At 44.0% G+C, this 27,118-nt stretch overlaps 1 protein-coding gene and 2 pseudogenes across 7 annotated transcripts in view; 1 reads left to right on the top strand and 2 right to left on the bottom strand.

The window, feature by feature from the left end:
- The window catches only part of CFLAR (CASP8 and FADD like apoptosis regulator), a 42,163-nt gene extending 20,301 nt beyond the window's left edge, over positions 1-21,862 (top strand). For 3 of the 7 annotated variants that reach the window (XM_021667437.2, XM_064373177.1, XM_064373176.1), the window contains exons 6-10: positions 2,220-2,274; positions 4,206-4,255; positions 4,959-5,040; positions 15,743-16,253; positions 19,466-21,862. In XM_021667437.2, the coding sequence (XP_021523112.2) occupies positions 2,220-2,274; positions 4,206-4,255; positions 4,959-5,040; positions 15,743-16,253; positions 19,466-19,604 (837 nt within the window). In that variant the 3' untranslated portion in view covers positions 19,605-21,862. Of the gene's footprint in view, positions 1-756; positions 864-2,219; positions 2,275-4,205; positions 4,256-4,958; positions 5,041-15,742; positions 16,254-19,465 lie in introns of those variants that run through there. The other 4 variants (XR_001106417.3, XM_064373178.1, XM_064373179.1 and 1 more) reach the window with 4 other exon arrangements.
- LOC105712840 (large ribosomal subunit protein eL38-like) lies at positions 17,899-18,312 on the bottom strand (annotated as a pseudogene).
- LOC105712652 (glyceraldehyde-3-phosphate dehydrogenase-like) lies at positions 21,617-26,105 on the bottom strand (annotated as a pseudogene).
- Between the last annotated feature and the right edge of the window lie 1,013 nt (positions 26,106-27,118).

Raw genomic sequence — 27,118 nt, 5'->3', positions numbered from 1 at the left:
ATTTAGGATTCCAGTCCAGGTTTTCTGAGTTTTCTCTGCTATTGTCTGTCTAATATAAATTATATTGTCATTCTTAGTTAAAAACCTGCCATATTTTTAATATTGTGTTAAATGAAACATATTCATTGCTGTGTAGCCTGTTGTGAGCCAATATGCTTTGCATATTAATTTCTCCTTAAATTTCCTATAATTAATATGTGACCCTAAGGCCTTGGCACAGTGGCTTACACCTATAATCCCAGCACTTTGGGAGGCCGAGATGGATGGATGATGAGGTCAGGAGTTAAAAACCAGCCTGGCCAAGATGGTGAAACCCTGTCTCTACTAAAACTACAAAAATTAGTCAGGTGTGGTGGCAGGTGTCTGTAATCCCAGCTACTCTGGAGGCTGAGGCAGGAGAATCGCTTGAACCTGGGCGGTAGAGGTTTCAGTGAGCTGAGATCGTGCCACTGCACTCCAGCTTGGGCGACAGAGTTGAGACTCTGTCTCAAAAAAAAATAAAGAATTAAAAAATTATATGGCTACAATATGCTTTTAGAATCCATTTTTGATTTGATATGTTACCTCTCTCTAATAGTATGTAAAAGTGAATACACATCTATGTGTGGGGCCAATTTCTATCTGATATGATCAGCGTCTGGCTAAGTCACTGATTATTAGTGAAAAAGGCAACTAACATGTTTTTCTTTAATTTAGACACACAGACTTAGCTAGTGACACAGCTTAACGGATAGTGTACTTCTCTCTTTTGGCTAGGTTAGCTTCAGAGAAGAACTGTGATTTGAAAGCTGAGTGTCTCAGATGGGTTGACAGCATGTGGTATGTGTACCTTACATAGGACCTGTCATCTGAGAAGAGAAAGGGTCGGTTCAATCTTTCATTCTCTGATTAATCTTACTCTAGCCCTCAGAATATTTTATCAAGAATATTTGATTCCCCAGAATCAAGACCATATGTTGCTTATGTGTAGCTAGACAATGATAGAAGAGCAATAACTGGGCATTTATTATATACTTCCGTGTGCTTGGCACTGTGGTGAGTGCTTTATGTACATTTAATCTTCATGCAAAATCTATAAGTTAGGTATTATTACTATCCTCATTTAGCATATGAAGAAACACACATAAAGAAGTTAAATAACTTGCTCGAGGTTACATAGCTAATAAGTGGCAGAATCTGGATTCCTAGCCAGGTCTAGTCTAGCCTAGACATTTGACTCTTTAGTTTCGCTCTTGTTGCCGAGGCTGGAGTGCAATGGCACGATCTTGGCTTACCGTGGTCTCTGCCTCCTGGGTTCGAGTACTTCTCCTGCCTCAGCCTCCCGAGCAGCTGGGATTACAGGCATGCATCACCATGCCTGGCTAACTTTTTTTGTACTTTTAGTAGAGGTGGGGTTTCTCCATGTTGGTCAGGCTGGTCTTGAACTCCCGACCTCAGGTGATCAGCCTGCCTTGGCCTCCCAAAGTGCTGGGATTACAGGTATAAGCCACTGCACCTGGCGAAATCCGACTCTGAACCATGCTGTACTTTGCCCCTATGTTGAAGGAACAGGTGGAATGTCAATCTCATTTTCTAACAGCTTATCCTAACCTGGAGCTATTATAGCAACTATACTATACTATAACATCAGCTTTTATTGGGCTGTTTTGAAACATTCTAATATGCTAGCTTAGCGTATTTACACTTTCCTTATATTTTCATCTTTTTTTTTTTTGAGACAGAGTTCCACTCTTGTCACCCAGGCTGGAGTGCAGTGGCGTGATCTCAGCTCAGTGCAACCTCTGCCTCCCGGGTTCAAGTGATTCTCCTGCCTCAGCCTCTGAGTAGCTGGAATTACAGGCGCATGCCACCATGCCCAGCAAATTTTTGTATTTTTAGTAGAGATGAGGTTTCACCATGTTGGCCAGGCTGGTCTCGAATTCCCAACCTCAGATGATCCACTCACTTTGGCCTCCCAAAGTGTTGGGATTATAGGTGTCAGCCACCACCCCTAGCCTATTTTCATCTTAAAAGCAGAATTTCCTCATTCTTTGATAATATAATATGGGATTTATGGAGTTAACAGCTCTTGCTATTCTTTAGATAATTTAACTGTGGGGATGACATTTTAATTTTTTTCCTGGGTTAAGAATTCTATGGAGACATTTAAAGAGGTGTAATGTATTGTGTGCCTCTGAAATAACTGACCAGAAGTGTGACCTTATTCTTTATATTTGAAGCTCCATAATGGGAGAAGTAAAGAACAAAGACTTAAGGAACAACTTGGCACTCAACGTAAGACCAGTTTTTCTTTATATTCATTCTTTATAAATGCTTGATAATTCTAGTACAAATGTTGCATTTTTAGAGTTGGCCATTTCCTTTATCTACATAGTCTAAGTAAGTTCTCAAAATAAAAACTAACCTGTTAGATAGACTCATTGGCATTTCTAGTTGTCTATTGAATTAGCTTATATAAGTTTTAACACCATCGTACTCCATCAGCGTCATCATCTTGGCTATATTTTAAGAGATGTGATGTTTATAACTGAAATGGAATGGAGCTATAACCAGGCTATGTTAAACATTCATCCATCCATAACAATGAACCATGTTAAACCAAATATCTAGCAGCAGGAGGAGAAAAGGTAAATAAGTTCTTGTCTTATAGCCCATTTAATAAATCTGGATACTCTACAGATGATATCCCCCCTTTCCTAAAAAGGAAAGAAGACATGCAATTTAAAAACTAGTCATTTCGACCCACATGCTCTCTGTCTTCTGTCTTAAAACATTAGCACTTGATCCCATAGATCATTTTTTAAAAGTTTCCTTTTTTTTTTGAGAGGGAGTCTCACTCTGTCACCAAGGCTGGAGTGCAGTCGTGCACTTTCGGCTCACTGCAGCCTCCACTTCCTGAATTCAAGTGATTCTCAGGCCTCAGCCTCCTGAGTAGCTGGGATTAAAGGCAAGTGCTACCACACCCAGCTGTTTTTTTTTTTTTTGAGACAGAGTCTCGCCCTGTCACCCAGGCTGGCATGCAGTGGTGCATCTCAGTTTACTACAACCTCTGCCTCCCAGGTTCAAGTGATTCTCATGCCTCAGCCTCCTGAGTAGCTGGGTTACAGGCTTGTACCACCATGCCCAGCTTATTTTTGTATTTTTAGTAGAGACGGGGTTTCACCCTGTTGCTCAGACTGGTCTCAAACTTCTGACCTCAGGTGTTCCACCTGCCTCATCCTCCCAAAGTGCTGGGATTACAGGGATGAGCCACCGTGCCTGGCCTCATTTTTGTGTTTTTAGTAGAGATGGCATTTCACCATGTTGGTCAGGCTGGTCTCAAACTCCTGACCTCACGTAATCCACCCGCCATGGCCTCCCAAAGTGCTGGGATTACAGATATGAGCCACTGCACCCAGCAGAAGTTTACTTCTTTTGCTTGTCTTGAGTCCTCCTTGAAGTGAGAGCTGAGACTCAGTCTTACACTGATAAAGCACATGGTTGTGTTTCTGAACTCCAGGAAGCAGGGACTGATGGGCTGCGATGGAGGGCTTCAGTCTTACCCAAGGGGCTTACTCCCAGTTTGGAGTGCAGTGGCACAATCTCGGCTCAAAACTGGTGGTTCTTCCACCTCCCTAACCTAATCAAGTCATTTTTTGTCTAGCAAAATTTGCTTTAGGCTTATGTCCATTTGCCAGGCTCACTGCCCCCATTGTCACTGTCTTGCCATTGACATTTTATTTTATGGTCTCCCAGTATCACTGGACTGTGAAAACACTGCCATCTGTTTTATAACTAGCAAACATATCTAAGCTTTCCTTGCTTTGCACTAAGGCTGTTCCCTTTAGGTATTGTCAACAGTTTCAGCACATATAGGAAAGCTATCAGTATTGTTGGGTGGTGAGGTTATTAGATTCTACTATCAAGTTAAAAACTCACCAGCCACCTGTTCTTCACCTAGAGCTGGGTAGGGGAGAGCCTTCTTTCACTTGCTGTTTAAGCAGCTTTTCTAGATAGCCCCTGGTAGCACTGGGACTTATGTTTTCTTATGTTAGTTTCTTCATTGTGAGGTTGGAACCTTGGGGCCAAGTATAGCTGGGGAAAGAAGACATAACTGAAGAAAATAGGAAGGGAGGACAGTTGTGATACAAAGAAACTCAGCCAGTGTGGGGGTGGACTTAGTTCTCCTTCAGCTTTGTAAATGATTTGTCTCTCTCATCCCCCAGAAGAACCGGTGAAGACATCCATTCAGGAATCAGAAACTTTTTTGCCTCAGGTACAGAATAAATGATCTGATTTGGTATTGTATCTCCATAGCTGTGGAGAACCCTGACTTCTTTAAAAATATCTGTCCGTTAAGAATTCTTTGTGACAATGGGATGCTAAGAGTGTTGTTCTCCTGAGAACTTCCATACAAGGGAACCCTGAATAACAAAGAGAAAGATGTTTAAGTGGATTGTATTAGTGGACTTTGAAATGCAGAGAAATTCCAAAATAGCACCCCTTGTCTCAGCTGAGTGACTGCTGAACATACAAGTCAGCAGTGATACTTCACTGAACTTTGACTTGTTCTGGCTTTTTCTTAAGTTGACACCTCTTTGTAAGCAGAGGCAATCAAAGGCCTCCCTTTGTACTTGGGAAGATACCACTTATATAACTTCAGGTTACTGTGGTGACAAATGACTCATATTTTCTCTTTTTCAAATTATCTTTATTCCACAAAGCCAATACAGAAACTGGGATTTTCATTAAAATTAAATGAAAATGAAAATAATGTGTTTGTCTTAAGCATATTACCCTAATAGAGGAAAAATTTGATATTAATGGGAAACATTTGTCGTAATGGGAAATTTCAGGCTGTGTCTGCTGAGTGACTCACCTCCCAAAGGAAATCCTGAAGAAGAGATGGCATATGGGTGGGACCTTATAGAAACAGAGCAATATCAGGAGTCTTTAGCAATTCTTGCCTTCCTTTCCAGAGCATACCTGAAGAGAGATACAAGATGAAGAGCAAGCCCCTAGGAATCTGCCTGATAATCGATTGCATTGGCAGTGAGACAGGTAGGTGTGGAAGCTGCAGATTAACTGGTTCCCCCACATTGAGATCATGGCACAGGCAAGCTGTATTCATCAGAGTGATCAACACCAGCTGCAATGACAAACCAGTGCAACAATCTACTTCAGGCTGGGTGCGGTGGCTCATGCCTGGAATCACAGCACTTTTCGAGACTGGGATGGGAGGATTTCTTGAGGCCAGTTAAACATTAGCTGGTGTGGTGGTGCATACCTGTGGTCCCAGCTACATGGGAGGCCGAAGCAGGAAGATCACTTGAGCCCAAGGAGATCAAGGCTTCAGTGAGCCAAGATTATGCTACTGCACTCCAGTGTGGGTGACAGAGCAAGACTGTCTCAAAAAAGAAAAAGAAAAAAGAATATGTGGTTCAACACTATAATAGAGACTTATTTCTCATTCATGTCACAGGCTAGTGGGGAGCTTTGTTCCATGTAGCCATTCGATGGCTCCATCATCTTCTGAGGTCTTGGAGTTTTCTGCAGAGTCCTCTGCATCTGGCTAGCAGATAAGGGAAGAGAGAATGTGTGGAGGATCACATAAGAGATTTTAGGAACCAGGCCTAAAGGTGATAATATGCATCATTTCCACCCCATTCCATTGGTCAGAACTCAGTCATGTGGCTCCATCTAACTGTAGTGGACATGGAGAAATTAGCTGTGTGTCAGGAGGAAAATGAAATGGGTTTGAGTAACATGTAACAGTGTCTCTAGCACAGAGACATCATTTATGATAGTTGGTGAGCTTTAGTCTTGTCTTTTTATTTGGATGCTGTAGAAGGGAGGAGTGCTGGAATCCAGAGGGACATTGATAACAATGGAAGGCATTCTGGCTTCAGATATTACCACATGCCCTATCATTTCACCTAGATAGACTACAGAAGCTTTCCTGGGAACATTAAAGACGTGATAAATGTGTGTTCACTTACAGAGCTCTGGATATTTTCTGAGCAATGTGTCAGTTCTGCTGTCCTTTGCTTTGGTTGTTGGCCTCAGTCTCTTCTATCTATGTGTCACCATTGCTTCAATCTGAGTTGATTCTTTAGCTCAGTTGTTGGATGTCTGACTCAAACTGAATCACTGGTGATGCATCAAAAGAGAATAAGAAGAGCCTAGAAAAGTGGAATGACGTTCTATTTAATTATTTAGCTCTTCTTTAAGAGTATCAATCATTGTATTTCCAGCTTTAGAGCTTCTCAACATTCTCTTAAGATGAGTCAGAAGTGTCTTTTAGACTTACTTAAAATGTTATCATGGGGAGTTTTATGGGAAGACAGGCTATGATAAGGTCGAATTAGCAAATATAAGACTAAATTTTCCAGGATTTCAGATATAATCCTGCCTGCTCATGTCCTATTTTTGGTTAGATGTGAGAAATGTTGTCTCCTCAGCTGTAGATAAGTGTCCTCTCCTTTTTAGCCATTAGTACTCATATAAGAATGAGAAAATATTTTCTTAATGAGTCACTTCCTGTTTTAAGAGATTATATAATTGTCCTGTACTTCTGGTTTTGGTCAGTTTTGTTTTGTTCATCAGCAGATATTGTACGTATATCTGTTTTATGAAGAGAATCATAAAAAAAGCCATGATCTGTGAACTGAAAAACTAAATTTTTTGGCTAAAACTCAGTGTCTGTGCTTGCTTCCCTTGCTGGGTTGTGGGCCTCTTGTGGACAGGGGCTGAATGTATATTCATATTTTTCTGCATTATAGGTGCATGATCAGAGCTGAGAAATGGAATATGACAGTGTGGGTTTGAATCATGGCTATGCCATGTTCTAGCTTGTGACCTTGGGCAATGTCCCTGGCCTCTTTTTTTTTAATTTAAATTTTATTTTTATTTTTCCTGTAGTGCTGAGTTCTCAGCCTCCTTAAGCCTCAGTTTCTCTTTTGTAAAGTAGGTTAATAACAGGGCCTACCTCATAGGGAGGTTGGGCAGAATGAGTGAGTTTGTACTTAGAAAGGGCTTAGAACAGTGCCTGGCACAGTGTGAGCATGCACTAGATGCCAACTAGTATTATCCTCATTTGCTTGTTTAATTTTAGCTATAAACCACCTAAGCAAGACCTCACCATGGCTTTGCGCTTGATACTTAGAGTCTGATCTCAGGCAAGTGAGAGACCAGGCACTGAGGCCCACTCTGTGCCCAAGGGTGAGTGGGTTGCATCCCCATAGGCTGTAGTACACTGGAATGGAGGCCATAACCTGAAAGGAGACAACTTCTTGGATAAACACTCAAGTGGAAAGCCGAGCACAACATTCCTACCAGTCACAGTCTGAATGGGCTTGGCAGAGGAGAATCTAAGTACAAAGGTTGGGGCACAGGAGGGTGGAGACCTGATAAGAGAGAAAGATGGAAGAGGATGGTAGAATTGCAGGCAGAGCCTGGGACATCATGCTTTTGGTCAGGGTGTGAGCAAGTATTGGTCTCGATTGCATTGGTACATCTCTTCCTGCCCCATGGCTGCTGATGTGTCTGTATATGAGCTCCAAGAATCAGAATGGCAGCTCTAGGCAGCAGGTCCCTCCTGGTCAGACATAGTACTTTCAAGTTGAACATCTTGGTGGTGCAGTGCTGGACAAGAGTAGGCCTGGGCCATTACAGGGTACCCTGGATGCTCACTGCTGCCCTTCCCCTGAGAATCAGGGTGATTTGACAGAAGGCCTCCCTGCCTGTGGGAACAAAATCAATAATTGGGCTTGAGGCCACTTATAAATGCCCCTGGGCTCAGCTGGCTAATTAGCAGGTAAGAAACAAGACAGCATGGCTGGGCATGGTGGCTCATGCCTGTAATCCCAGCACTTTGGGCCAAGGCGGGTGTATCACAAGGTTAGGAGTTTGAGACCAACCTGGCCAACATGGTGAAACCCTGTTTCTACTAAAAATACAAAAATGAGCCAGGCGTGGTGGCGCGCACCTGTAATCCCAGCTACTCTGAAGGCTGAGTATTGCTTGAACCCGGGAAGCAGTAGTTGCAGTGAGCTGAGCTCGTGCCATTGCACTCCAGCTCTGGGCAACAGAGCAAGATTCCATCTCAGAAAAAGAAAAAATAGGCCCAGAATCCTGCTTTGGTTGAAAATGGTTGTTATTAGTGCAGTACCCTTCATCTCTTTTCCATCTAATCCATAGTTAGGGGGCTTCTTCTAGAGTAATTATGTGGGTTTCCTCTTTCTAGTTAACTTTGCCACCTGGTTAACATTGAACACTTGGTAGGAGTGCAGGAGTCAGATAATAAACAAGCAGGTAAAGTAATTGCCAACCAAAATAAGGGCTCTGAAAGAAACAGGAGCGTGATAGGACTAACTTGGGCATAGCTGTGCTCAGAGTACATAATTTATTAAAAATCTACTATGTACCAGGTACTTTGCTAATTGCTTCACATGGATTCTTACTTAATCCTCATAAATAATACCATAATATAGGTACTATTCTCTCCATTACATTTTTTTATTGTTCTACTTAGAACTAATTTGCTAGGAATATTCTATTCTTAGGGTGAAGAAGCTAAGCAGTGAACTACACTCCTACCTTCTCTAGTACTGATTGAGCTGGGATTCAAAAGCTGGACTCCAAAGCCTATGCTTTTTAATACTTTGTCTCAATATAATTTCCATGAAGGTAGGGGAGTTTATCCATCTCTCTTACTATGGGTCTCCAATACCTGGAACAGTACCTGGTACATAGGTGTTCAATAAATATTTGTTGAGTGAATGAATGAAGGAATAAGCTCTCCCAGTGTCAGTGTGTCTATAAAAGCCATTCCTTTTTATCTTTAGAGTTTATCAGACTCTCTTCTACCTATCTTCCCTTCTGTTCTCAAAAAACCAGACTTTTATCTGTTTTTTTGAGAACAGAAGGGAAGATAGGTAAAAGTATGCTCTTTGTATTTATAGGTTTATTTTTAACTTTATTTCTTTGTCCAATAAATATTTTTTGAGTGCCTACTATGTGCAGAGCACCACGCTTGGCCCTGTGTGAAGCAAATATTAAGGCAATGAGATGAAGTCTGGTCTCACAGCTGTGTTATGCATGAAGTAAGGTTATTCTTTGGTAGCTCATTCTTGAGAAGAATCCTTGTAGAGGTCAGTAATCTCTTCTTGAGGCAAAGGTAAATGCTGAGGGATTTGGGGGCTCATTATCTCAGTTTGGTAGAATTGAAAATTAAATCTGGCTGGGCACAGTGGCTCAAGCCTGAAATCCCAGCACTTTGGGAGGCTGAGGCTGGTGGATCACCTGAGGTCAGTTTAAAACCAGCCTGGCCAACATGGTGAAACCCCATCCCTACTAAAAATACCAAAATCTTAACTGGGTGCAGTGCTGGGTGCCTCTAATTCCAGCTACTAGGGAACCTGAGGCAGGAGAATCACTTGAACCCAAGATCTTGCCACTGCACTCTAGCCTGGGTGACAGAGTAAGACTTTGTCTCAAAAAAAAAAAGAAAAGAAAAGAAAATTAAGTCCTTGGTGTGTCATCTGTGTCAGTGACATAACAAAGCTAGACCAGTGCTAGGCTCTGATGGGCCATCTTTAAACACTAGACTTTTTTATCTTGTTAGGAATGTAGCAACAAACATCTCATATCTCTAACAGATGGGCTTTACGGCTTGGCCTAAAGCTCTGGTTTTTTTTTTTTTCTATGTTTATTTAATTTTTAAAAATTTTCCTTCTAACATGCTGCTGGAAGCTCTGGTTGTTTTTAAGGTCCCTGAATAAAAGATGATGTTTGCAGATTTTTTTTTTTTTTTTGAGACGGAGTTTCGCTCTTGTTACCCAGGCTGGAGTGCAATGGCACGATCTCGGCTCACCGCAACCTCCGCCTCCTGGGTTCAGGCAATTCTCCTGCCTCAGCCTCCTAAGATGTTTGCAAATTTTAAGAGGAAGTTTTTCTTTTATTTTTTTTTTTTGAGATGCAGTCTTGCTCTGTCGCCCAGGCTGGAGTGCAATGGCATTATCTCGGCTCACTGCAACCTCCGCCTCCCGGTTCAAGCGATTCTCTGCCTCAGCCTCCTGAGTAGCTGGGATTACAGGCACCCGCCATCATGCCTGGCTAATATTTGTATTTTTGTAGAGATGGGGTTTCACCACGTTGGCCAGGCTGGTCTTGTACTCCTGACCTCAGGTGATCCACCCTCCTCCGCCTCCCAAAGTGCTGGGATTACAGGCAGGAGCCACTGCACCCAGCCAAGAGGAAGTATTTTTTTCTCTCTCCTGCTCTTTCTGAAAGCTTGAACTTTTTCTGTACTTTTCTTTTCTTTTTTGAGACAGGGTCTTGCTCTATCACCCAGAATGGAGCACAGTGGTACAATCACGGCTCACTGTAGCCTTAACCTTCCAGGCTCAAGCAGTCCTCTCACCTCACCCTCCCAAGTAGCTGGAACTACACACAGGTGCCACCACATCCATCTAATTTTTAAAATCTTTTGTAGAGACAGGGTCTCACTATGTTGCCTATGCTGGTCTCAAACTCCTGGGCTCAAGCAATCCTCCCACTTCAGCCTCCTTAGTGACTGGGACTACAGGCACATGTCATCATGCCTGGCTGACTTATTTTTTGTAGAGACAGGGTCTTGCTCTGTTGCCCAGGCCAGTCTTTAACTCCTGGCCTCAAGTGACCTTCCTGCCTTGGCCTCCCGAAGCACTGGGATTATGGGCATGAGCCACTGCACAATCTTTGTTTTATGTGCATTTATAAGCTTTGCTTCCCTAACAAGATTATAAGCTCCTTGAAAAATTGGAACTACATCATATATTTGATCTGTATTTTCTCATCCAAGTGTTTCTGTAGGCAGTAAGGGAAACTTTGTAAAACAAGAGTTTTCTGATCAAGAAAATTTGAGAAGTGCTGCCTAATCTCTTTCTCTGTCGGAGAATTGCAATGCATATTGGCCTATTAAAGGCTCTGAGAAGTCTTCCTTCGAAGAAACCTATTTTAGCTTTGACCACCTTGCATTTCCCATACACATTTGACCTCAGAACTCCCTTTTTCCGCTAAGAATGTTTTGCCCATCTTGCGTTTTGCTCATGTGCTCTATAGCAATTAAATGGGCTTATTAAAGGTAGTCAATAAGTGGTTGCAAATTAATCGGTGAAGCATTACCTCATTTTTGTTTATTTTGTGCATTTATTTAATGAAGCCCTTTTCATAGAAATTATCGAGATAAATGTACCCTCATTTAGATCAAAACAAATTCTAAATTAATAGAGTTACGAGATTTTACTGTATTTAGGTTTTCTTTGGTTTATCTGTGAAGTCCTCAAACCTGTGAGTACTGCTGACCCTGGCCTTTCATGAATAGCCCTGTACTAACAGGCTAGAAGGAACCCCGCCCCCTCCCCTCCACCCCCAGCATCATTTCAAGAAGTTCTGAAGAACGGTTGAAATTTACAGAGATCAGTTTGGGTTGGGTGTGGAATTTTCAGGGTGGGTATTAGAAGGAGAAGTGGTACTTCTGTAGTTTGTGGAAGTTTTATTTTCCAAACCCAGTCCCCAAGTGTTTCTTCCTCTATTTATGTGGAAGGACAAAACAGTTACTGTCATACATAGGACATGGACTCTGTCTGTTCTGGGTGCATTTTAGTTTAGAATATAGAGACCTCCGTCCAGGTCCTAAGAGATAGATTCCATGAGAGAGGCACACTACCATAAGATTGGTGATTTGTACTTAGAAATGGCTGCCTTTATTTCCTTTAAAGTCAATATCTTTATTTGAATAAACACTCACAGTTTGCAAAGCATCTTTACAGAACTCTCATTGGATCCTCACAGTCATCTGTTTTTTGAGACAGAGACTCACTCTGTCTCCCAGGCTGGAGTGCAATGGGTCGATCTTGGCTCCTCCACTTCATGGGCTGAAGTGAACATGAGCCTCCTGCCCTAGCCACCCAAGTAGCTGGGACTACAGATGTGCACCACCACGTCCAGCCAATTTCTGTATTTTTGGTAAACACGGGGTTTTGCCATTTTGCCCAGGCTGGTGTTGAACGCTGGAGCTCCACCTGCCTTGGCCTCCCAAAGTGCTGGGATTACAGGTATGAGCCACCGTACCCTGCCCTCACAGTTACCTTTTGAAGAGCCTCCTGCTCAAGAGATCCTCCTGCCTCAGCCTCTGAGTAGCTGTGGCTACAGACATGCACCACCATGCTTGGCTAATTTTTTATTTTTTGTAGAGACGGGGTCTCCCTGTGTTGCCCAGGCTAGTCTCAGACTCTTGAGCTCAAGCCATCCTCCCACCTCAGCCTCCCAAAGGGCTGAGATTATAGGTGTGAGCCGCTGCACCTGGCCAAGTATTAGTTTTAATCCTGTTTTAGAGATGAATAAACTGGGGCTGACTCAAACTGACTCAAAGTCACACTGTCATTATCTTGCTGTTCTTATTGGCATTTGGGACCTGCATGGTTTTTGGCTTCACCTCCAGCTTTAGCCATTTTTCTCCTGTTCTTTTAGGTAAGGATTTTCTGCCCCAGACCTCAGATTCCCATTCCCTTCTTAGCTCCTCTGCTGGTATAGCTCAGTCCTCTTCTAAGACAATGCAAGATTCAGACCCTAACAGGTAGAGATGGAGGAACTAGGACTTAAACTCACATCTTGTGATTCGAAGGCTGGTTCCTCTTTCACCCAGCACCACACAGCTGTCTGCTCACGGTCATATGACAGGGACTTTCCCAGCCAGAACCTCCAGGGAGCACAAATAAAGGAAAGAGCCGGAAGGCACAGGACAGCATTTGTTCCGTCCAAGCCTCACATATCAGCATGGGTAGGGAGAATGTTCCATCCAAGCCTCACACATCAGCATGGGTAGGGAGAAGCTTTCTTTCAAGGACTTTGATAGGGAAGGACATTTATCAGTGAAGAGAGGTTTTGAGGGGAGTGAACCAATCTTGAGATAAGTGAACAAAAGAGCTTTGAGTCCGGTGTTTCCCTGTTTGCTTCTGCCCCCTGGAGGAGCAAATACTCGGAGACGTGTGAGTCCTGACAGGAAGTGTTTGGAATAGAACAGCAGTGATGGAACTGGAGTCCGAGTCCAGGTTCTCTCCTTATTCAGCCTGGATGCAGTTCTGGGTATCAAAGCCTTGCCTGCACCCTCAGAGGAGCTGGCTAGGGAACAGTGCGGCCAGGCCTCTTCTGCCACACAGACATTTTTCTTTTTTTATAAGGAGTATACACATTTAAAATTTAATGGTACTCCCAAATTGCTCCTCAAAAAGGCTGTACAAAATTACAGTCCTAATAACAGCTACCTGGAGATCCTGTGAAGGCATCTGCCCTCATTATTATTATTATTATTATTTTTGAAGCGGAGCCCTGCTCTGTCGCCCAGGCTGGAGTGCAATGGTGCAATCTTGGCTCACTGCAACCTCCACCTCCCAGGTTCAAGCAATTCTCCTGTCTCAGCCTTCTGAATAGCTGGGATTACAGGTATGAACCACTGTGCCCGGCATTTAATGGGTTATTTGCAACCTGTTAATCACATCTCCTATTTCCTTGTTAAAGATGCTTATTGATTATAGACCTAGGAGTATCAATCAAAACCTTCTTTGTATCTCTTTATTCTTGCATGATATAATAATTCTTTATTTTTATTTTTTGAGACAGAGTCTTGCTCTGTTGCCCAGGCTGGAGTGCAGTGTCACAATCTCGGCTCACTTCAACCTCTGCCTCCCAGATTCAAGCGATTCTCCCACCTTAGCCTCCCAAGTAGCTGGGATTACAGGCACCTGCCACCATGTCCAGCTAATTTTTGTATTTTTAGTAGAGATGGGGTTTCACCATGTTGGCCAAACTGGTCTTGAGCTCCTGACCTCAGGTGATCTGCTCTCCTGGAACTCCCAAAGTGCTGGGATTACAGACATAAGCCGCTGCGTCCAGCCAATAATTCATTGTTTAATCCTTAGTTGTGGGCCAAGCAAAGGAGAAAAGTAAGAAGCCATTTCCTTTTACTGATAGGAAAGGTCAAAGGACTAACCTAGTGAATTATTTACCTAAAAATGTATACAAATCACTCCAAAATTTAGTGGCTTAAAACAGTACTATTTAATTATATCTTAGTAATTTAATTATATCCTCACCTGTGGGTGAGGACTTTTGGAGCAGCTTAGTTGGGCTGTTCTGGCCCAGAGTCTAGTGAAGTTGTGATCAGTTGTCTGTGGGCCAACTAGAATAAGATAGGGCCCCTTTATTCCTTGGTGAAAGTGATACCTGCTATAATTATTATTGTGTTGTTTGGCTTGGGGTGAACACAGAGGTAAACTTTTGGAAGGTCACAGCCCAGGAGAGGAATATAGCTTGGCACTCAGTCATGAGACATCGAAACAAATACAGAGAAGTGGACTAATAGTTTGAGTAACATCCTGAATTGGGAGATGCTTGTTTAGTTTCTGGGTTTTGAATAGAGCAGTTTTTCTGCCCAGCAAATGAACTAAGAATTGGAGGCATCCCCCAGATAAGGAACAGAAATGGAACGAGTGGCTCAAACAAATATGGAATTTAAAAATTATTATTATTTTTATATTTTTTTGTAGATACAAGGTCTCGCTATGTTGCCTGGGCAGGTCTTAAACTCCTGGCCTCAAGGGATTCTCCTGCCTCACCTCCCAAGTAGTTGACACTACAGGCATGAACCACTGCCCCAGGCTGGATGTGGAATTTTTGAATGGGGAAGAGAAAAAAGTCTCTTTTTGCTATTAGAAAGATATAAATTGATTCAGGATGCTGTGTTTATTCCTCCAATGAAGGCAGACTGAACAGATGAATAAGAACTGGACTTGGTAGGATCTCTAGGGCCATAGAAACTTCTAGACGAGGGACAAAAAGATTTTAAACAAAGAAACAAGAACTAATATTTATTGAGTATCAAGAACTTTATTTGTATTATTTAATTGTCAAAGTAGTGGGTGTTATTGCTTCCATTTAAAGTAGGAGGTAGGAGGGCTGGGTGCCGTGGCTCAGGGCTGGACGTGGTAGCTTACACCTGTAATGCCAGCACTTTGAGAAGCTGAGGTGGGAGGATCACCTGAGCCCAGGAGTTCAAGACCAGCCTGGGCAACATGGCAAAACCCCACCTCTATAAAAAATTAAAAAATTAACCAGGCATAGTGGTGTGCGCCTGTAGCCCTAGCTACTTGGGAGGTTGAGGTGGGAGGATCACTTGAGTCCAGGAGGTCGAGACTGCAGTGAGCCATGATTGTAGCACTGTACTCCAGCCTGGGCAACAGAATGAGACCTTGCCTCAAAAAAAACAAACAAAACCTAAAAAATAAAAAAAAATTAATGAAGTTAGGGAGACCTACTTTCTTAAGGTTATGCAGCCCAAGGTATGGTAAGGTCAGCATTAGAAGGCAGGCTTGTCTGACATGAAGTCTGCTCTCTCCAGTACCTTACACTGCTTCTAGAGGCAAAGTCAATCCAGGGTTCTAGACTAGTCTATACCTGTGGCTGGTTGTGGTGGTGGCTGGCATCAGGCAGGGACAGTGTGGTATAGCAGGGCAGAGACCATATTTAGGTACCTAAAGTCGTATCTTTCATGTTTCAGGTGATTTTGTTCCAACTGCCTAGGACTCAGGCCCATCTAAATATGACATAAAAGCAGAAGCTTTTCATAATGGAGATTAGACCATGACTAGGATTCCTTCCCAGTTCCTCTTGAGCTCTCCTCATTCCAGTGTTCTTTTCCATGTTTGTTTTTTGTTTCCCCCAGAGCTTCTTCGAGATACCTTCACTTCCCTGGGCTATGAAGTTCAGAAATCCTTGCATCTCACTATGGATGGTATATTAGATGTTCTTCAACGAGTTGCCTGTATGCCCCAACACCAAGACTACGACAGCTTTGTGTGTGTCCTGGTGAGCCGAGGAGGCTCCCGGAGTGTGTATGGTGTGGATCGGACTCACTCAGGGCTCCCCCTGCATCACATCAGGAGGATGTTTATGGGAGATTTATGCCCTTATCTAGTAGGGAAGCCAAAGGTGTTTTTTATTCAGAACTATATGGTGTCAGAGGGCCAGCTGGAGGACAGCAGTGTCCTGGAGGTGGATGGGCCAGCGATGAAGAACGTGGAATCCAAGCCTCAGCAGCGAGGGCTGTACACAGTTCACCGAGAAGCTGACTTCTTCTGGAGCCTTTGCACTGCAGATGTGTCCCTGCTGGAACGGTCCTGCAGCTCACCGTCCCTGTACCTGCAGTGCCTCTCCCAGAAACTGAGACAAGAAAGGTGAGCCCCCAGGAGGTGGTCATTCCTGGACCACCTGCTTATTTTTGTGCCACCAAGAAGGGAATTACCACTGTGCTACGTTTGCTGCCCTTCTCTTCAGGGAGGAAAAGAGATTTTCCCTCCTGCATTAGGGTTGCCCTAGGACTACAATATAGACCTGGCACAATTTATAACACTTTGTGTTAGTTAGCTTGTAGTTTCAATACTTTCCTTCAAAATTAAGAAATTTTCAGCCCGGGCAACTGAGAACTTGCTCTATAAAAAATTTAAAAATTAGCTGGGTATGGTGGCATGCGCTTGTAGTCCCAACTGCTTGGGAGGCTAAGGTAGAAGAATCGCCTGAGCCCAGGAAGCCCAGGAGTTTGAGACTGCAGTGAGTTGGGATTGCACTGCTACACTGCAGCCTGGGCAACAGAGGGAGACTTTGTCTCCAATAAATAAATCAGTAAATGAATAAATCTAATTTTTAGGCTCAGGGTGATGGCTCATACCTGTAATCCCAGCTACTCAGGAGGCTGAGGCAGGGGAATTGCTTGAACCAGGGAGGTGGAGGTTGCAGTGAGCCAAGATTGCACCACTGCACTTCAGCTTGGGCAACAGAGCGAGACTCCATCTCAAAAAAAAAAAAAAACAAATTTTTATTTTTCATTTATCTTATTTTTGAGACAGAGTTTCACTCTTGTTGCCCAGACTGGGGTGCAATTGCACAATCTTGGCTCACTGCAACCTCTGCCTCCTGGGTTTCAAGTGATTCTCCTGCCTCAGCCTCCAGAGTAGCTGGGATTACAGGTGCCTGCCACCACAACTGGCTAAATTTCTGTATTTTTAGTAGAGACAGGGTTTCACCATGTTGACCAGGCTGGTCTGGAATGCCCGCCCTCAAGTGATCCACGCACCTTGGCGTCCCAAAGTGCTGAGATTACAGGTGTGAGCCACTGTGCCCAGACTTATTTTTAATATTTTTATTAAAGCAATGTATAGTATTTATAGAAAAATCGTAAAATATACCTAGGTGCTAAAAGTAGAATGCCATAAGTAGTTGTAAGCTTACTGAAACTAATTTCTATTAATCAAATCTTGATGTATTGCCTTCCAGATCTTTTTTTACTTGATACCCACACAATCTCATAGAATTATGTCTTTTTTGTTTGTTTGTTTTTGAGATGGAGTCTCACTCTGTTGCCCAGGCTGGAGTGCAGTGGTGTGATCTTGACTCACTGCAACCTCTGCCTCCGGGGTTCAAGTGATTCTTCTGCCTCAGCCTCCTGAGTAGCTGGGATTACAGGTGTGCACCACCGTGCCCAGCTAATTTTCTTTTTTTGTATTTTTAGTAGAGACGGGGTTTCACCATGTTGGTCAGGCTGATCTCAAACTCCTGACCTTGTAATGTGCTTGCCTCAGCCTCTCAAAGTGCTGGGATTACAGGCATCAGCCACCACGCCCAGTTAGTTTGTTTTTTTGAGATGAAGTCTCGCTCTGTTGCCCAGGCTGGAGTGCAGTGGCGCATCTTGGCTCATTGCAACTTCTATCTCCCGGGTTCAAGCAATTTTCCTGCCTCAGCCTCCCGAATAGCTGGGACTATAGGCATGCACCTCCATGCTCTCTTAATTTTTGCATTTTTAGTAGAGATAGGGTTTCACCATGTTGGCCAGCCTGGTCTTGAACTCCTGACTTCAAGTGATCCTCCTGCCTCGGCCTCCCAAAATGTTGGGATTACAGGTATGAGCCACCATGCCTGGCCCAGAAGTATGTTTGTAAGCCCAGATGGAATCATCATCTATTATTTCTTTTTTTTTTTGAATTAAAAAAATGTTAATACAGTTCAAATCAGCATGTCTGGCTCATTTCAGCTCCTTTATTGCCAAACCAGGGGACAAGGACTGCTTTAGTTTCTCTGCCTTCTCTTTCTCTATGATGACCAAGGTATAAAGGTATTTGCTGCCTCGAACTTTAAAGTTCACGTTATCCTTGTTTTTCTTGATCTTGACAAATTTGATATCCTTTCACCTGGCTGTGAGCAGAAAGTCCTTGATTAGGATTCCTCAGTTTTTCAAGGCATGGCGATGAGGCACACAGGGAGAGGGCAAGGACCGGTACCCCTCTAGCCTGTGTATCGCCTGAAAGACACTCGCAGCCTACCACTACTTTATAACCTGATTCTAGTTTGTTTAACAGATCACAAACATTTTTGCATGTCAGTAGTCACATTTCTACAGCATCAGTTTAACATCTGCACAACAGCCCATTTTAAGACTATAGCTTAATTTACTTGATCAATCTTCAGTTGTTGGATAGTGTTTGCTTTCCTACATAGTAAGTATTAAACATCCTTGCAGCTTAGTATTTGTTCTTATCCTTAATTGCTTTCATGGGGGACAATTCCTGGAAGTGGAATTACTGAGTCAAAGGACATGCATTTTTCAAGCCTTGGATATATCTCACCAGATGTCCTGTAGGATGGTCATACCAGCTTTATAGGAGAGTAGCTGTGTCCCTGAATTCTCCCTTACACTGCATGCTCTTATATTTCCCTAAGTTTTGACAATTTGATAGGTGAAAAATGGTATCTGACTGTTCAGGTCTGGAAGACTTTGTTATATAAACAGTTTTAAAATATTTATTGGCAAGAATACTTTTCTAAGAGAAACATCAGTGTCCTGGTATCCATTTAAGCTGAATGAAGCCACAGTGTACCTCAAGTATAAGGTTAACTGGCTTTTTTCAGTTATACCCTAATTACAGTTTAGAATGATGTTTCTGAGCCACCTGTCAAATGCATTCTGGGCTGTACCTCTGCGTACCCTAGGAATAAATTTCATGGCCTTTACCTGGCCTCCTTAGTGGTGGCCCAGGAGAAAGCACGGGTTAGAGCAGGAGCCGCTCAGCCTTCCAAGATAGATACTCCATGGACCAGTGGTATTACTGGCCTTTTGAGCTCATCTTTATTTGCATAGATGATCCACATGGGTTATCATCTGGCTGGTATGCTCCCAGAATGAAACTCAGTTGCCCCTTGAGGGAGGAGGATGGTGGCCACCAGGCCAGAGCACTGCAAGTTAGTTTGGATCATTCGCTAAGCAGCTTGTAGTGCCTTTAGAAAGGAACAGTTTCATAGAACTTTCACATCTGTTGGCTCATTTCACCCTAACGACAGTCTGTCTTCTCTTTGATATTTGCGTGGCATTAAGTTTTGCCTTTCTTGTTTCCTCCAGAAAACGCCCACTCCTGGATCTCCATATTGAACTCAATAGCCACATGTATGATTGGAACAGCAGAGTTTCTGCTAAGGAGAAATACGATGTCTGGCTGCAGCACACTTTGAGGAAGAAACTTATCCTCTCTTACACATAAGAAACCAAAAGGCCATGCACAGTGGCTCATGCTTGCAATCCCAGCACTTTGGGAGGCCAAGGAGGGCAGATCACTTCAGGTCAGGAGTTCAAGATCAGCCTGGCCAACATGGCAAAATGCTGTCTCTAATAAAAATACAAAAATTAGCTGGGTATGGTGGTGGGTACCTGTAATCCAAGTTACTTGGGAAGCTGAGGCCGGAGGATCTTTTGAACCCAGGAGTTCAGGGTTGTAGCATGCTATGATTGTGTCTATGAATAACCACTGCATACCAACCTGGGCAATATAGCAAGACCCCATCTCTTAAAAAAAAAAAAATTTAAAAATAAAATAATTTTTTTAAAATAAAAAAATTTATTTTAGTCCATGTATTAGGTTTCTCTAGAGGAACAGAACTAATAGGATAGATGTATGTATAAAGGGGAGTTTATTAAGGAGTATTGACTCACACGATCACAAGGTTAGGTCCCACAATAGGCCATCTGCAAGCAAGGAAGCCAATCCAAGTCCCAAAACTGAAGAACTTGGAGTCCAATGTTTGAGGGCAGGAAGCATTCAGCACAGGAGAAAGATGGAAGCCAGAAGACTAAGCCAGTTTAGTCTTTCTATGTTCTTCTGCCTGCTTTTATTCTGGCAGTGCTGGCAGCTGATTAGATGGTGCCTACCCAGATTGAGGATGGTCTGCCTTTCCCAGTCCGCTGACTCAAATGTTAATCTTCTTTGCCAGCATCCTCACAGACACACCCAGGAACAGTACTTTGCATCCTTCTATCCAATTATGTTGATACTCAGTATTAACCATCACAGTCCATCTGGGCAATTATACGAAATTACCTTAGACCGGGTGACTTAAACAGCAGTTATTTCTCACAGTTGTGGAGGCTGGGATATACAACATCTAGGTGGTAGCAGATCTGGTGTCTGGTAAGGCATGCTTCCAGGTCTTATCAGATGTTGGTCTTTTCATGTCCTCACATGGCAGAAAAAGACAGAGAAAACAGGCTCTCATGTGTATCTTTTTTTTTTTTTTTTTTTTTTTGAGACAGAGTTTTGCTCTTGTTGCCCAGGCTGGAGTGCAATGGTGGATTTTGGCTGACTGCAACCTCCACCTCCCCAGTTGAAGCGATTCTCCTGCCTCAGCCTCCCAATGTGTATCTTCTTGAAGGGAACAAATCTCATTCATGAGGGTTCTACCCACATGACCTAATTACCTCCCAAAGGCCCCACCTTCTGATACTGTCATATTGGGGAAAATGTCTCCCTTTTGAATTTTGGGCGGACGCAAACATTTAGTCTGTACTCATTTAATGACCTTATGATTTAGAGGTTACTTATTCTTTCACCTAGACCTCAAGTCGCATTTAACAGCTAATCAAGTATATCTTTCTCTGATTTGATAGTGTGACCTAAAAGGGGACCGTTGTTTAAAATATCATTAGAGTTGCCCTGCACCACAGCCTGCCGTGTGCAGAGCCAGAGCCCAAGCCTGAGCTGCGCCGGGCCCCACGTGGGGCTCCTGGGCCTCTGCGACAGGCAGGCGATGCTCCAGCGGCCTGACCAGCCGTGGAGGCCGAGGCAGGCGGCCTGGAGGAGCTGACCGACGAGAAGATGGCAACGCTGGGCAAGGAAGAGCGTCGGGAGGCGGCGAGACGCCTTATGGAGGAGGTGAATCGGCAGCTTCAGGGCCACCTGGACAAGATCTGTCAGCTCAGGCAGCTCAGTCAGTGCCTCCTGGCAGAGAGCCGTGAGCTGCACGACCTCTGCTGCTTTGTGGACTGAAGCGCCAGTGCGGGCGGCGCACGGCTCACCAGTGGAAGCTCTTCAGGACCCAAGCATCCCAGACCATCTGGGAGGACCTGGGCAGTGTGGCAGAATACCACTTTTCATTTTTATTTATTTATTTATTTTTTTGGCTGAGCACAGGAGACTTTATTGATGGTACACGACAAGGTGGGGCTCCCTAGGCCCCTCCCTCTTCAAGGGGTCTGCATGGAAACTGTAAGGAGGAACAATTCAGTGTGGTGGGGGACTCAGTGTGGCAGGGACTCCCCAGCAGTGAGGGCCTCTCTTCCTCTCATGCTCTCGCTGGGGCTGGTGGTCCAGGGGTCTTACTCCTTGGAGGCCATGTGGGACATGAGGTCCACCACCCTGTTGCTGTAGCCACGAAGGGGTCATTGAGGGCAATGCCAGCCCCAGCATCGAAGGTGGAAGAATGGGTGTCGCTGTTGAAGTCAGAGGACACCACCTGGTGTTCAATGTAGCCCAGGATGCCCTTGAGGGGGCCCTCTGACGCCTGCTTCACCACCTTCTTGATGTCATCATATTTGGCAGGTTTTTCCAGATGGCAGGTCAGGTCCATCACTGACACATTCGCAGTGGGGACACGGAAGGCCATGCCAGTGAGCTTCCCATTCAGCTCAGAGATGACCTTGTCCATGGCCTTGGCAGCGCCAGTAGAGGCAGGGATGATGTTCTGGAGAGCCCCACAGCCATCACGCCACAGTTTCCCGGAGGGGCCATCCACGGTCTTCTGGGTGGCAGTGATGGTGTGGACGGTGGTCGTGAGTCCTTCCACGATACCAAAGTTGTCATGGATGACCTTGGCCAGGAGCGCTAAGCAGTTGGTGGTGCAGGAGGCATTGCTGATGATCTTGAGGCTGTTGTCATACTTCTCATGGTTCACACCCATCATGAACATGGGGGCATCAGCAGAGGGGGCAGAGATGATGACCCTTTTGGCTCCCCCCTGCAAGTGAGCCCCAGCCTTCTCCATGGTGGTGAAGACGCCAGTGGACTCCACCACGTACTCAGCACCAGCATCGCCCCACTTGATTTTAGCGGGATCTCGCTCCTGGAAGATGGTGATGGGATTTCCATTGATGACAAGTTTCCCGTTCTCAACCTTGACAGTGCCATGGAATTTGCCATGGATGGAATCATACTGGAACATGTAGACCATGTAGTTGAGGTCAATGAAGGGATCATTGATGGCGACAATATCTACTTTACCAGATGTGCGGCTTGTGCTCCACATTTGCCTGTTACTCCTCACTTGGGAATTAACCCTCGAGGCCTCTTGCCTGCTCATATTTTTCAGATGGACGTTACTCATTTTCCTCCCTTTGGCAAACTGCAATATGTTCATGTTACCATTGACACTTATTCTCATTTTGCCGTTGCCTCTGCCCATACTGGGGAGGCTGTTAAAAATGTTATAGCCCATTTCTTATTGGTCTTTTCTATTTCAGACCCTCCTAAAATCCTTAAAACAGATAATGCTCCTGCTTACACCAGCAAAGGATTTAATCATTTTTGCTTTCAGTTTCATATTCAACATCATACAGGTATACCCTACAATCCACAAAAACAAGAAATTGTAGAACACGCTCATGCAACTTTAAAATTAACTTTTCAAAAAATAAAACGGGGGAGTCAGGAGCTGATTTACATAAGACTCCTTATACTTGGCTTAGACATGCTCTATATATTTTAAATTTTTTGACTTTTGATGCAGAAGGACGTTCTGCAGCTGACCGTTTTTGGCATCCTCAGCATACAGCTACAGCTGAGGTTTTGTGGAAAGATTCTCTTTCTAACCAGTGGCATGGCCCCGATCCCGTCCTCATTTGGGGATGAGGACATGTTTGTGTTTTTCCTAGGTCTACAAGCTCTCCCATCTGGGTTCCTGAATGCCTGGTGAAGCAAGGCCCACCGCGGCAACACACATGGCCTCATCCCTCACCTTCGCCGTCTTTACCTGACGTCTCAGCCACCACGCAGACGCCGTCACCCCCGTCACCGCTCCCTGTCTCTGATGCCACCTCTAGGAGCACCTCTCCCGACGTGGGCCCACGTGAGGCGTCTCAGTGCTGAGGCTTCCCGACTACTTGCTGAAAATGGACAATCTCGAACACCTTCTGTTTTGTTCCTTGCCATGCTAGCCATTTTATCATGCCAACCCAATGCCCTTGCTCAACTACCAACTGATTCTCAGGTTCTTTGGGCCTATGTTCCTGATCCTCCTGTTCTTCGTCCTGTCACTTGGAATGATCCTTCCTTTCCTGTTTATCTCAATGACACCTCTATTCTTGGTTTTCCTTCCTCATATCACTCCTCAATCTGCCACTTCTATACGGCTCAAGCTGCCAGTCCTCCCATGTGTTTTCATGCCCCTGCCCTTTCAGATATTCCTCCATCTACTTCTTTACCTGTTACCCCTTTCAAAGCCTCTCCTTACTGCTTTGATTTGGCCTTAAAACGACTTTCTACCTACGAAGGTCCTTCTCATTTACTCCCTGGTGAATCCTCTTTCACTCGGGATTGGTCTTTGATTTATTATGGCATTAAGGAATCCTGGAATCTTACTTCTCCTAATTTCCCTGATAAGGATAGACCTTGTTGCAAACCTACTAATCACTCTTTTGATCCTTCTCCTCCATGGAGAACCTGTTTCACAAAGCGTCAGGCTTTACGGTATACCTTGTCTACTGGTTTTACTTTATATGATTGGTCTATCCCCATTCCTCTTAGTAACTCTGCTTCTCATTATCAGGTTCCCGGTGGCTGGAGCACTCCCCTTGTCTCCACTCCCTCTGGCCGCCTGTTCCCCTCCCTGTGGCGACTCTTCCCTGCTTTGGTCCCTACTTATCGTACAGTTGGCTCCCATAGCCCTGCCTTCACATCCTCCTCCCCTTCTTATCACTATGTTAAGGCCTGTGTTGCCGCCCCATATCCCCTTCTCTATGGCTCTATTAATGTTACTGTTGTCTCTGGACAATATTTTATTTCTTATTCCTCCTGCACCCTTACCAATTGTTTGGATTCCTCTGTGTTTCCGACTTGCACCATCCTTGTTGTTCACCAACCACCTTATGTTATGCTCCCTGTTAATATTTCTGGTTCTTGGTATGATGAACGAAGCATGCAAATTCTCCATCAAATTCGGGACCTCATTGTCCATCCTAAACGTTTTATTGGTCTTCTCATTGCTAGTATTTTGGCTATTGTTTCTATTGTAGCTACTGCTGCTACAGCTGCAGTTAGTCTAGCTCACAGTGTTCAAACTGCTACCTATGTTAACCATTTGGCTCAAAATATTTCTGTTTCCATGGGTACTCAAATTGATATTGATCAAAAATTGGAAGCCAAACTTAATGCTTTGGGACAAATGGTTACCGTTTTGGGAGATAAAGTGTATAATATGCAATCTCGCCTGCTACTATGCTGTCATGTTGATTTTAAATATATCTGTGTTACCAATACACCTTATAATGACACCGAATGGAGTTGGCCTTTAGTCAAGGCCCACTTACAAGGTATTTGGAGTCATAATAACTTGTCCCTTGATATTCTCAAACTTCAACACCAAATTCATGCTATTGATTTTTCATGCCAGGATCTTCCGCGGGATAATACTATCGCCCATGATATTGTTAATACTTTGTTTTCCTGGACCCGTGGTTTTCACCTGCCATCTTTTCCCACCATTCTGGCCGTTGCTGGCTGTGTCCTTCTGCTTGTCATACTTCTGCCATTTCTCTTTCGCCTTGTGTTCTCCTGCCTCCAGCGTTTGCAGCTCAAAATATTTGAACTGCATTTAAAAAATAAATCGGGGGGAGATGTGGGGATCGCTCCAGCGTAGAGACCCCTAAGTGTCTCCACCATAATGGAGTTTGAGCCCAGACACATTTCTCCCCTCCTGGACGCAGTCGAGCTAAGGGTAAGAAGGAAGTGCAAGAAGTTTGATTTTGCAGAAGTTTTCTGGTTCACTGATCTAACAGTTTGGCTGAGTGAAGGCTGTGTGGTTTCACTGCACATTCTATTTCTTGAAGTTTCTGTTCTGGGCTTGTTTTATGACTCTGTTACCAGGTACTCACTGAAGCTTGTGACTATTCCTATGACATTTGAAATTGTTACCTCTAAGATTTATACCTTGGTTTGACCGTTGTAAAATTGATCTTGTTTCTGTGTTTCTGATTATCGGATAAGTAGAAAAGGTCACCTGTTTGTTTTATGACTTCTTGATCAATCTTTATGACAGTTGATTGTATGCTTCTCCTTTTACTAGTTTTAACTTGAACCCCAGGCTTGCAATGTTGTGATTTTCTCTTCTCCTTTGTTGTAGTAACCTCACTAAGTAACCTGACATCAGCCACTGCAGGCTAAAGGGTATATAATGAGACCCTGTGCACAAAATAAATTGCTGACTTGGGCAATCCTCATCAGCCCTCCAGACCCCAAACTGTCCTGTCATTCTTTTCTTCCACGCACTCTCTCTTCCAGGTATTGGGACCCTCTTGCTGGTCAAGAGACCCCCGGCAGACGTGCTGATCTCACGGACCACAACAACCAGAGTTAAAAGCAGCCCTGGTGACCAGGCGGCCAATACGACCAAATCCGTTGACTCCGACCTTCACCTTCCCCATGGCGTCTCAGGGATGTGGCTGGCGATGAGAGGCAATAGACGGCTATCTGTGGAACAGGAGGAGCAGAGAGCCAGAATACCACTTTTTAAATGATTTTTTTTAATGGCAGGAACGGTCTTTATTGGCTGCAGCGGTCAGTGGAAGAGGGGTACTGTGTCTGCAGATTTGCTCATGATCCAAAAGCTTAAATGATTTTTAAAAATTCTTATTTTTATATTTCTTGAAGTTAGTTTTAACTGATGTGTATCTGTATGTGTATTTGTGTGTATTTTGTTATGATTATGCAACAGAGGCTGAAAAGTGTGAAAGAGACAGTTTTCAGGAACGACAAGCAACTATGCCTACTTTCCAAGTTATTTTGAGGCCGTGGTGGCTCACACCTATAATCTGAGTACTTTGGGAGGCTGAAGCCGACGGATCACTTGAGCCCAGGAGCTCAAGACCAGCCTGGGCAATATAGCAAGGCTCCATCTCTTTAAAAGAGTAAAAAAATTAGCTGGGTGTGGTGGCATATTCCTATAGTCCCAGCTACTTGAGAGGCTGAAATGGGAGGATCTCCTAAGCCCAGAGAGGTTGAGGTCGTGGTGAGCTGTGATCACACTACTGTACTTCAGCATGGGAGACAAAGTGAGAACCTGTCTCAGAATAAATAAATAAATCCACCAGCACCACGAACAACAGCAAAAAGTTATTTTGCACTTGTTTTCAGCACAGGACTCCTGAGGGTATCTTTGCATTTAATATTGCATAGGGGTGCCAGTGGGAAGTAATGTGTATGCTTGGCCTCATGAACTGAAATTCAACGTCCCTTCATGTTAAAAACTCTCAATAAACTAGGTATTGAAGAAAATATCTCAAAATAATAAGAACCATTTATGATAAACCCACAGCTAATATCATACCGAATGGGCAAAAGCAGGAAGCATTCCCCTTGAAAACTGGTACAAAACAAGGGTGCCCTGTCTGACTACTCCTATTCAACATTGTATTGGAAGTTTTGGCCAGGGCAATCAGGCAAGAGAAAGAAATAAAGGATATTCAAATAGGAAGAGAGGAAGTAAAACTGTCTGTTTGCAGAAAGCTTCAATG

The sequence above is a fragment of the Aotus nancymaae genome, unplaced genomic scaffold (assembly GCF_030222135.1).
Source record: "Aotus nancymaae isolate 86718 unplaced genomic scaffold, 86718_ANA_hifiasm-v0.15.2.pri h1tg000008l, whole genome shotgun sequence".
NCBI lineage: Eukaryota > Metazoa > Chordata > Mammalia > Primates > Aotidae > Aotus > Aotus nancymaae.
The sequence above is the reverse complement of the archived record's forward strand: the minus strand, read 5'-3'. Positions and strand labels throughout refer to the sequence as shown.